Source organism: Nyctereutes procyonoides, unplaced genomic scaffold, assembly GCF_905146905.1.
Source record: "Nyctereutes procyonoides isolate TBG_1078 unplaced genomic scaffold, NYPRO_anot_genome, whole genome shotgun sequence".
Taxonomy (NCBI): Eukaryota; Metazoa; Chordata; class Mammalia; order Carnivora; family Canidae; genus Nyctereutes; species Nyctereutes procyonoides.
The window spans coordinates 107,325,769-107,337,521 of record NW_026575125.1 but is presented as its reverse complement, the minus strand read 5'-3'; the positions used below and the strand labels follow the sequence as shown (position 1 = coordinate 107,337,521).

Sequence of the window (11,753 nt, the reverse complement as noted above, 5' to 3'; positions counted from 1 at the left end):
GGGCTGAAGGCAGATGCCAAACCACTGAGCCATCCGGGTGTCCCAACTATTATGTATATTGAGAGCAGCCAAGGAAGTTGAACTTCAGGAAGATAAACTCCTTAAGCTAAATGAAATGTTCCTCAAACCCAACAAAATCAAATATACACCGTCTCAAAGATATATTTCATCTACATATTTGTGAGATAGACTCACTAACGTGATTACTACCAAAATAAGCAAACAAGAACAACAGGCTGGAGAATAAATTAAAATACCACAATGGAGGGAGGGGGGCAGCTGTGTGGCCCAGTTGGTGAAACGTCTGCTTTGGCTCAGGTCATGATCCTGGGGTTCCAGGATCGAGCCCCATGTCAGGCTCCCTGCTCAGCGAGGATCCTGCTTCTCCCTCCCCCCTCATCCCACTCGTGCTCTCTCTCTCTAGCTCTCTCTTTCTATTTCTCTTTCTCAAAAAAAATAAATGAAATCTTAAAGTACCACAGTGGAGCTGAAGAGAAAGTCAAATATTTGAAGCTTTGAATGTAATAATGCAATAAAATATGTCTGTTTCTTCTAAAAAAAAACGGGGGGGGGGCAGCCAGAGTAGCTCAGCGGTTTGGTGCAGGCTTCAGCCCAGGGCCTGATCCTGGAGACCCGGGGTCGAGTCCCACATTGGGCTCCCTGCATGGAGCCTGCTTCTCCCTCTGCCCGTCCCTCTGCTTCTCTCTCTGTGTCTCTCATGAATAAATAAATAAAATCTTTTTTTAAAAAAAGATTTGAAGCTTGAAAAAAAAAAACCTTGATGTACCCAGTATTACTCCAGTTAAGTTTTAATCTCACTTTGATACTCTCTCTCTCTAGCTCTCTCTTTCTATTTCTTTCTCAAAAAAATAAATGAAATCTTAAAGTACCACAGTGGAGCTGAAGAGAAAGTCAAATATTTGAAGCTTTGAATGTAATAATGCAATAAAATATGTCTATTTGTTTCTTCTAAAAAAAAGCGGGGGAGGCAGCCAGGGTGGCTCAGCGGTTTGGCGCCGCCTTCAGCCCAGGGCCTGATCCTGGAGACCCGGGATTGAGTCCCACGTCAGGCTCCCTGCATGGAGCCTGCTTCTCCCTCTGCCTGTGTCTCTGCCTCTCTCTCTCTCTCTCTCTCTCTCTCTCTCTCTCTCTCTCTCTCTGTGTGTGTGTGTGTGTCTCTCATGAATAAATAAATAAAATCTTTAAAAAAAAAGATTTGAAGCTTGAAAAAAACCTTGATGTGCCCAGGATTACTCCAGTTAAGTTTTAATCTCACTTTGATAGTGAATACACTCTTTTACATGACTATGAGAAATCAAATGAGAACCACGAAAATCTTTTTAATTAAGTAAACTGCAACTCTTTGACCAGAGTGGACATTTTGGAATCTGTCATTAAAGCTAAAATGAGGGTGCCTGGGTGGCTCAGCAGTTGAACATCTGCCTTGGGCCCAAGGCGTGATCCTGGAGTCCCGGGATCAAGTCCCATATCGGGCTCCCTGCATGGAGCCTGCTTGTGTCTCTGCCTCTCTCTGTGTCTCTCATGAATATATAAATACAATCTTTAAAAAAGGAAAGAAGCTAAAATGATCTCTTTACTGACCACAGGGGAGGATACAGGACTATACCTATCTATATATTTACAACTAGTTTCAGAATACCCGAATTCAGTGCAAAACAGCCATTTTACATACAAATATTAGTAACTTAAAAATCTGCCCATATTTCTGAAAATACCAAGTGTTGGGGAGGAGATGAAGCAAGAAGAATTCTTGTTCCTGGGAGCATACATTGGTGCAGTGCTTTGGTGAACAATTTTTTTTTTAAATCCAATACATTTTATTGGGTTTCTTTTTTTTATGAATTTATTTTTTATTGGTGTTCAATTTGCCAACATATAGAATAACACCCAGGGCTCATCCCATCAAGTGCCCCCCTCAGTGCCCATCACCCAGTCACCCCCACCCCCCGCCCACCTCCCCTTCCACCACCCCTAGTTCGTTTCTCAGAGTTAGGAGTCTTCCATGTTCTGTCTCCCTTTCTGATATTTCCCACTCATTTTTTCCCCTTTCCCCTTTATTCCCTTTCACTATTTTTTATATTCCCCAAATGAATGAGACCATATAATGTTTGTCCTTCTCCAATTGACTTACTTCACTCAGCATAATACCCTCCAGTTCCATCCACGTCGAAGCAAATGGTGGGTATTTGTCATGTCTAATGGCTGAGGAATATTCCATTGTATACATAGACCACAGCTTCCTTATCCATTCATCTTTTGATGGACACTGAGGCTCCTTCCACAGTTTGGCTTTTGTGGACATTGCTGCTATAAACATTGGGGTGCAGGTGTCCTGCCATTTCACTGCATTTGTATCTTGGGGGTAAATCCCCAGCAGTGCAATTGCTGGGTCATAGGGCAGATCTATTTTTAGCTCTTTGAGGAACCTTCACACAGTTTTCCAGAGTGGCTGCACCAGTGGCGAACAATTTTCTAATACTAAGTGAAGTTGAAATGAATACTGCATAGCTTAGCAGTCTCATTGCTAAACATCTACCCTGAAGAAACCTACACATACATGCTCAAGGACACGTGTGCTGAGATGTTCATAGCAGCATTGTAAAAAATTTGGAGACGACAGGAATGACCATGAACAGAAGAATGGAATATTATGGAATATTCTACAACAAAATACTGTAGAAGTTAAGATGAAAGACCTGGGGAGGGGGTGAAGATCTAGACTCTCACAGGAAACTGACTGTGGGATAGATACAGCATTCATATAAAGTTTTAAAATATGCAAAATGCATACTTTTAATGGATAATTTAAAAGTACATGCTAGATAATGAACATCGAATTAAGGATGGTAGTATCTCTGAAAGTAGGGGGAGAGAGAGAGAAGTGGATGGGTGTTCATACTTGGGAGTTCATGATATTAATCTCTATACATTTTTATGTGTCCTAAACATTTTATACTGTAGAAAACTATGCTGACTTTAATTCAGTACTGGAAAAGTACAATATAATGTCTTATCCCCTGGTGATTGAAATGTAGTGAAGCCCTGCACCAAAGTTATATAAATCCATACATCTCTGGGAATATTTTTTCATATTACATACTGGCTGAAAATAACAGTCAAGAACCCTTTTCCACAGTCTTTGTAAATAGCTTAACAAATTACTGTGAACTAACATGCCAGCCGGAAGCTACCATAGAATAAAACTTGGTCGACCTAATGTGTGAATGTGTTCTATAGGAGAAATATTTGCATTTAAGAAGTGTTTTATTTTGGGGGCACATGGAAGGCTCAGATGGTTAGGCTCAGGTCATGGTCTCTGGATCCGGGGATCAAGCCTGACATCGGGCTCCCGGCTCGGTGGGGACACTGCTTCTCCTCCCTCTTTCTCTCCCTCTGCTCATGCTCTCTCTCCCTCTGAATCCCTCTATGTCAAATGAATAAATACAATCTTAAAAACAGAAATGTTTTATTCTACAACATAAAATAACTTCCTGTTACTATCTGAGAACAACTTTAATCACCTGATTTTTTAAAAATATTTCTGACTTGTGAACGCTATCCTTCCTTAAATAACTTTTATATTTTAATTCACAGTGTTATTCAGTGCTCACTCATGGCAATAAATGAGTAGCAGGACTGTAAAACTGAAGACTTTTTAGTCAAATAATTAGAATGTGCCCCTTGGTATGTTAGTAAATGTTAAACAACTGAGTCTCTTTAGAAAACAAAACGGGGTACCTGGCTGGCTCAGTTGGAAGAGCATGTGACTCTTTTTTTTTTAAGGTTTTATTTATTTATTCATGAGAGACATACACACACACACAGAAAGAGAGAGAGAGAGAGAGAGATGCAGAGACACAGGCAGAGGGAGAAGCAGGCTCCACACAGGGAGCCTGACGTGGGACTCAATCCCGGGTCTACAGGATCACATCCTGGGCTGAAGGCGGCACTAAACCCCTGAGCCCCCCGGGCTGCCCGAGCATGTGACTCTTGATCTCAGCTCAGGTCATGATCTCAGGGTCATGAGATCGAGCCCCACGTCAGGCTCTGTGCTGGGCATGGAGCCTGCTTGGGATTCTCTCTCCCTCTCCTGTCCTTCCCTACTGACATGTGTGCTCTCTTTCTCTCATGGAAAAAAAAAAACAAAAACAAATGTATTTGTATCATTTGTTAATATCTCTGGTGTAAATATCCCTACCGTGGCAGATATCAAGCCCCTGACATGAGGTCACTGTACTGGGAGTTGGAAAGAGATATGCAAAATTGGCATTTGTGAGTTGGTATAAGCGAGTTCCAGCATACCACTGATATTTTTATGAAACACAGTGTTAGGCTCACAGCAAGTGCTCAGTAAAATTTCTTACGAGAACATGCTAAGATTTCATAAGATTTCCTTATGTAATGTGTAGCTGTTCTTTTAGGATATCTACAACGCAAATTTACATTTTCTAAACTAAGGAAACAGATTCTGATCTGAAGCAAGATCATCTAGGACTAGAAACAGTATATGGAAGCGTGTTTGGACAATGAGCAATATAGGACGCGTATTTTAATTGGGAGAAATGAAATCCTTATGGCCAAGAGCAAAAGTTTGATTCAGATATGATACTTTAAAATCCAAATTAAAGCCCAGAGCTGGCTCTATAGAAACAAGATACAACGACAAAATACCTACCTAAATGAGGATACAAAGCACAGATGAAGGGTAAGGCCAGTTTCTGGAGAACAGCAAGAAATGTTAACAGGAGAACAGGCCAGGGCTATAAGCATAGTCTTCTAGGTTAATCTTTTTTACATTTTCTAGAAGTTAGTGCTAACTCTATATCCTTGGAAGGAAATAGTTGTAGAAGGTCTGTGTGGGTCTGGCTTCCTTGCTACAGCATAATCCCTTATGCGGTCAGGATGATGATCTCATTCTTTCCTTGGATGCCTGAGTTTTGCATTGATGTGGTCAGTAGTAGCTTTTTTTCCTCCCATTTCATTCATATATTGGTTCATTCATTTAACAAGCATGTGCTGAGTTTCTCAGAGACTTGTTGCAATCTTAATTGGCTTCTTTTAGAGCTGATTTTAATATCATGAAAACACACGCTTATTTTTGTCATATATTCTAAGAGGAAAACAGATTTTTATATATAAATGTTCACCAAAGAATGTAACGTGTAAATCATGGGACCCCTTTATCTTTATGAGGTCGGTGCTTAAGCCACTTTACAGCATTTCTAAAAGTTCACGAATGGCAGCATTCAGGAGATTTACTGTATCAGCAAATTTTTATAGATTAAGATCTCATATTTAATGCTGTGATGAAGCAACTTTTTTTTTAAAGATTTTACTTAAGAGAGAGAGTTCAAGAGAGAGCATGAGTTGGGGTGAGGAGCAGAGGGAGAAGCAGGCTCCCCGCTGAGCAGGGAGCTCGATGCAGGGATTGATCCCAGGACTCCATCCCAGGAGTCGATCCCAGGATTCCAGGATCATGATCTGAGCCTCAGGCAGATGCTTAACCCACGACTGAACCACCCAGGCGCCCCTGAAGCAGCCTTTGGAAAAGACGTCTTTGGATTCAGGAATATCCCTGCTCCCATTTCCATCCTTCCCTTGATCAAGAGGGAAAGTCCTACCAGAGCAAAGTGATCTGGCCGGGAGTTCGAAATACTAGTGTCATTCTTTTTTTTTTTTTTTTGAATAGATTTTTTAGTTTTATTGAAATCTTACATGAACAAGAAATTGGAAATACAATCACATCAAAGAACAAACTGTCACTGCTTTGACGTTTAAGCCAAACAAATTTTGTAGGGCAGAGTTTTTAAATTGTTATAACTTACTAGTGTCATTCTGTGAGGGTGTGGAGAAAATGCTCTGGCCCAGTTCCAGGAGCCATTGCTTCTTCAACCATATATAAGAAAATCTGCTGTTCTTCCTTTCTGCTAGAGGTTGGGGTAACTCTGGGAATCTCCAGGCAAGCCTTAACTTCCAGCATAGGGTAAAAAGAGGTCTGCCTTGAAAGTACTGTTGGAGAAAATGAGTAGAGTGGTCTGTGTCCCTGGACAGGTTGAAAGGGCAGGGATTCCACAGTCTTTTGCCTCCCACGACTCCGCCCACAGCCTCCAGAGTTTGCAGAACGTATTGATTTTTGTGGCTTTTAACCGTGAGATCTCGGGATGGCGTTAGCTTCCGATTCAGGAAGAGCTGTGGTTCCTGAGTGCTTTGCCCAGACAGGCCTGCCAGCAGCTGAGCTCGGCTTCCTGGCCCCGCCACGGCTGCGCCGCACGCTTAGCTTCTGGAGTGGCCTGCTGTCCCCGGGTGCCACATGTCTTAGCCCGCCCAGCTGCAGTGAACCGCCTTGAAATGTTGCCGGCACGCCTGGGCGCCACATGACACTGACAGACTTGCCCTGGAAGTCAAGTGTCACATCTGGCAGGCCCAGCGCTCACAGCTGGGCTCAAAGCCAGACCCCAGCTCTGCACGTTTGTTCCACATGTGCTACCGAGCGCCTGCTAGGAGCCGGTGGCTGCCGCTCCACCGTCGTATTTGCCTGCCACTGTGCCTCCCAGACTACCTGTTGGTCTTGAGTTGGTCCACCTGCTGGTCAGTTAGAGCATCACTAGTAGGAATTCTAGGCGATTTGCAGCCTCGGGTTTGCTGAAAGGATGGCCACCCGTGCGGAAGGCCCCAGTTGCCCTGAAAATGGGCAGTGCTCCAGCTGGAAGCGCTGTATTCCCTCATGTTCAGGGTGGGAGACTCGAGTTCTAGTCCTGATTCTGCCGTTATGTCACTCCGGGCCAGGCCTTCTCTTGGCCTCCATCTCCCCATCTGTTAAATGGGCAGAGTGATTTTGACGGTGACTGAGGGCCCTTGCAGCTCTGACGTCCTTCAGTTGGACTGCAAGCCTTCAGAAGTTTAGAAATGATAATAAAATGACTTTGTGAGCTGGTCTGTCAGGGTTTAGAAGAGTAGGGGAGAAAACCCTTTCTTTTTCTCTTGACAGAGCAAATTGGATGGGACTCTGTTCCTACCATCACAAAACAACTGATCTTCAGAAGAACCAAAACCAGTGCTACTTAAGCAGCAAGTTACAGTGACTGCACTGCATTAACACACTTTTCTTCCCTCAGCAAGAGCTCTATTTTCAGCTGTCACTTCCAATATTGCAGCAGCGTGTTTCTGCCCATTTAGGTTAAGTAGCTACAGTGATTTTGAAAGCACTAATGATTCTTCCATGGCGCCTGCAAATGCCCTAGGTAGAGTCTTGCAAGGCCCTGGCTCTGAAGTCCCTGGCTCTCAGGTGGGCTGGAGGGTCTCACACGTGTAGTGGTGGCTCGTGTTGAATTGTCATTTCTGAGCTCATGGGAGAAAGGAGAAGTGTGGCTCGGAACTCTATGGGGCCAGGATCTTCTTTCTCTGCCACAGGGAAGACCAATCACAGGAGGTGTACAGCCACCCCCCATTGTTGCCTTTGTAAGGGGTGATCTCCATGGCAACCAGGCCACAATGGCTCACTTTTACCAACTATGGGAGTGCTGGGGCTGGAGACCTTTAGTCATTCAAATTTGAAGTAACGGGTTTTCATGCATGAATCAGTATCCTCCTCAAACCTAAGGCTGACAATTGTCCTGTCTCCTCTTTCTCTCCTTTAGCTCACAATAGCAGAACTGATTTCTTTTGTTTGTTCGGGAAACCTCAATCCCACTCATTATTGTTATTTATTATGGCCTCCCTTCATGATAATACAAGACTAATTCCTACTCCGGAATAAACACAGGTTCAGATTCAGCTAACGTCTGTTGAGCCGCTCCTGGGTAGTAATGTAGCATGCACAGACAATGCAATTTATATACATTATCTTAGTTAACTCACAAAATACATAAGTGTGGATTCAAATTTCACGAGCACATTGGCTGTTGGCACACAGTTATCAGTCCTTGAATATTTGCTGGGTGAAGGAATGAAAGATCATGAAATCACAGACTATTCAGGTCAACCTGGCCCTTTGGAGAGCATCCTGTCAAACTCCTTCATTGTACAAACAGAGAAATTAGAGCCCCAAATGTGGAGTGACTTATCCGAGGCCGTATCCATGGCTATTTAAACTCAGTTCTGTCGCAGTGGATCCAGACCACTGTCTTCTGCCGGGCACAGGACACACTGCCTCATAGGAAGGCCAGGTGACAGCAGAGCATCAGAACTCTGATGTGTCGTGTTGCACTTGGACGCGTTATGCTCAGTGTCCTGCTGAACGTAGTGTTTGCGATACTTCTCTGTGAGTGATTCAAGGAGAAACAGTGAGAAATTTGAAAAGACATTTATTGGTACTTAATATTTGAAGGGCTAAAGTAAATGCCTGGCTGGGGGTGAGGTGAGGGCAGCAGCTTGGTGAGGTCAAAGTGGTCCCAAACATGATTTTGTCAGTAGTCTCATATATGACAACATGCGGGATGACTGATTCACATCAGCCACATTCACAAAAAGCTACAGTATCAACCAGAACAACAGTTTATTAATTCATAAAGGGAGCCAGCCTAACACACTAAAGTACATGCAGAGGTTGGTCAGCAACTCTTTAGAAAATTCAATATGGAAGGCCTAATTATAATCAAAAAGTTGCCTAGAGAACCTGAAACCAGAAAAGGGGGAGTGAGATGGCTCACTGGAATGACTCATACCCTTTTTTTTTTTTAAGATTTTATTTATTTTTTTCATGAGACACACACACACACACACACACACACACACACACACACAGAAGCAGAGACATAAGCAGAGGGAGAAGCAGGCCCCCTGCAGGAAGCCTGAAGCGGGACTCAATCCCAGGACACTGGGATCATGCCCTGAGCCAAAGGCTTAACCACTGAGCCACCCAGACATCCCTGACTCATGCCTTTAAGCCACCAGTACATCCTTTTCCACTGTGGGGACATGCTAGTTTAGGAGACAGGGTGCTCATGTTCTTTGGTCGAGGGCAACTTCTTCCTTAGCTCCAGCCAGTACTGGAGACCCACCAATGAATTCTTCCTTGAAGACTACTAGTTCTACATTGCACACTGGCTGTTCTCTTTTAGTTCACAGTTTTTTTCACATGGGGGATGAGACGCAGGAGTTGATGTCACCCTTCTTAGTTACCTCTATCACAACACAATTACAAATGCTTATTGGAACTATTCTGATGGGTTGGTCATTCCTTCCACGATGCATGTATTACAGTAACATGACTCTTTCAGACAAATTTTCCTGCAAGTGCTTCAGGCACTTGGCTTCATCCCTATGCTCCGAAAAGCAAGTCAAAGACCAAACTGAAAGCAAGTCTGGGTTTGATAGACATGTATAACTGTGGACAGTAGTAAAACAGCATGATGTGTCCCTTCCCTCCTTTAATCCTCTGTAGGAAAAAGAGAGAGAGAAAGAGAAAGAGAGACACTGATTTCAGGATTAGGAAACAGAAGAGATAAAGGAAGCAGGAATAAGCATACAGAAAAGGAAATAGTGTTTTCTGGTGAGTTGCAACCTGTCAGTTGCTCCTGTGTTCTTCCTTAACGAGTGAGGTGTTAGACTTGTTATGAACTAGACCAAATATCCTGGATGTAGATCTAACACATTTTGATGATTTCCATGGGAAAGGTAAGAAAGGTCTGGAACATGGAATGCTGCCAAGGAGGGAGAATCAGGGAGTTGCCCCAGTGGAGAAACTTAACACCTGATGGGCAGGAGGAAGAACCTAACCTCACAATGGTGCCAAGGGCTAGACCTGTGGGAGTGGTCACAAGTTCCCATCACAGTACATTCCCGTAGTGATTACATTTTCTAATCTACTTAGTCTAGTAAAATAGGAATTCTAGATAGATTTCTCCCCAGAAAGAGAAAAAGCAGTATTCAGAGAATGTATATAGTCAAATCTAAAGAGATAAAAGAAAGTGATTAGTTAGTAAAGGACCTTGTCCATTTTCTACCCTAAATGTGTCAACCTTGGAAATACATTTTTCTTTAGGTGAGCTTCGTCTTTTCTTTAATCCAGTTGACATACCGGGACACCTTGGTATATATTCCATACTTCCCTTTCATCGCACACTCTTCACCCCAGCTAATAATCCCAGTTAAGAAACTTATGCCTTCTACTTCGGTGACATGGGGTCCCCCACTATCGCCCTGGCATGAATCTTTACCTCCCTCATGGAAGCCAGCACAGAACATGTTGTTATAAATGGTGAACTTTGTGGACCGAAGGCATGTGGCTCGGTCAACAAGTGGAACTTTAAGGTATTGAAGAATTGGAGCCGATCGCCCTCTGTTGAAGACCCTCCCCCAGCCACTCACATAGCCAGACCCAAATTTGAGGAAGATGTTCGAGTATTCCCTGTCAGCAATGCAAATAGGTGTTACATAGCTGTTTAGCATTAAGGGCTCATCCAGTTCCAGAAGGGCGATGTCATGGTTGTACTTATTAATAGTTGCATTATAGCTGTGGTGAAGAATAGTGCGAATCACGTTTCGCTTCTGCTCCGTATGTTCCCTCTTCTCGGTGTTATGCTCACCTATGGAAAATAAATTTCTCTTCAGTCACAGTTAGACTTACACATAAACGTAGTTGCCAAGGTTTTCGATATCACTGAATTAACTGGCAGCCAAGTGTCCACAAGCGCAATCTTGGTAAAATGTAAGGAGGGCCAATGCATACATTTCAGACCAAAAACCCGTTTGGGACCATCATGGAGCTGGTTTGGTCTCCCATGCTGTTGCTAATCTTACATTGTTCAAGTGGTAATGAATCTACCTGTCATGAATTACCCTAGACATTCCTTATATCAAGTATTTTGACCGCTTTTTTGAGCACAGATAATATATTCATTTGGCCATTCATTCAAAGGTTGTGCCAGGCACTAGAGATACAAAGGTGAATGATAGGTCATGGCTTTGGGGAAGGCTCAGTCTGGTGGGGAAATGCACACACCATACATAATTGTACCCCCATGAGATGAGTGTTGATATAGGCACACCAACAGAACTACAGGGGGCTTGGAGGATGGAAGAAGTTAGGTTCTGGAAATATGGCTCCTCTAGCATTAGCCCAACTTAGTAGACCTCAGGAAACTATGATGTGCCAATCATACAGAAGACCTAGTAAATACTGCAGATTCCTATCTTTTTTTTGGTTTATTTACCTGCAACTACGGTAATTTTAACATCAGGCTCAATACAGTGGGCTGCAGTTACCACCCATTTTTCATTGATGATGGAACCTCCGCAGAATGCATCAACTTTCCCATTCAAAAGGACCTGTGGAAACAAGATTATGAAACTTCTTACATAATGTGTTTGATCCTGAACAAAATAAATACAGGTGCTGTTGATAGGCAGGGGTGTGTGTGGGGAGGTGGGGTGGGGATTGGACTCTAGGTGCTGGCAGACCGGAGTGTTTCTGGAAAGTGTCAGCTTTGCACATGAGTTAGTATTTCTGGAGCGTGATCAAAAAAGCCATTTCTGTAACTATTTTGAGGAGGATGGGCAATGATAGCCAGGGGGAGCTCTAGAGGAGGCAGATAGGAGGGAATGGCTTCTTTTGGTGATTTGGGGCCCTTGGATTCCTTTTCCAGGTGAGTCAGATTGTCTGAGGGCACACATTGTTTCATGGGAATATGGCAGGTAAATTCCGAAACGCACTGACTTGACTCCTCTAGATACAGAGTTATTATTGAGTCTTCTGTCCCTGCGTGGGGAAATCTTGCCACAGGGTGAGTTGG

General features: G+C 43.4%; 1 protein-coding gene across 1 annotated transcript in view; it reads right to left on the bottom strand.

Annotated features, from left to right (window-relative positions):
- Positions 1-8,676: 8,676 nt before the first annotated feature.
- The window catches only part of F9 (coagulation factor IX), a 31,759-nt gene continuing 28,682 nt past the window's right edge, over positions 8,677-11,753 (bottom strand). Inside the window, exons 7-8 of the mRNA XM_055337468.1 lie at positions 11,175-11,289; positions 8,677-10,547 (exon numbers count right to left, since the gene is read on the bottom strand). Coding sequence (XP_055193443.1) covers positions 10,000-10,547; positions 11,175-11,289 — 663 coding nt within the window. The 3' untranslated portion in view covers positions 8,677-9,999. The remainder of the gene's footprint in view (positions 10,548-11,174; positions 11,290-11,753) is intronic.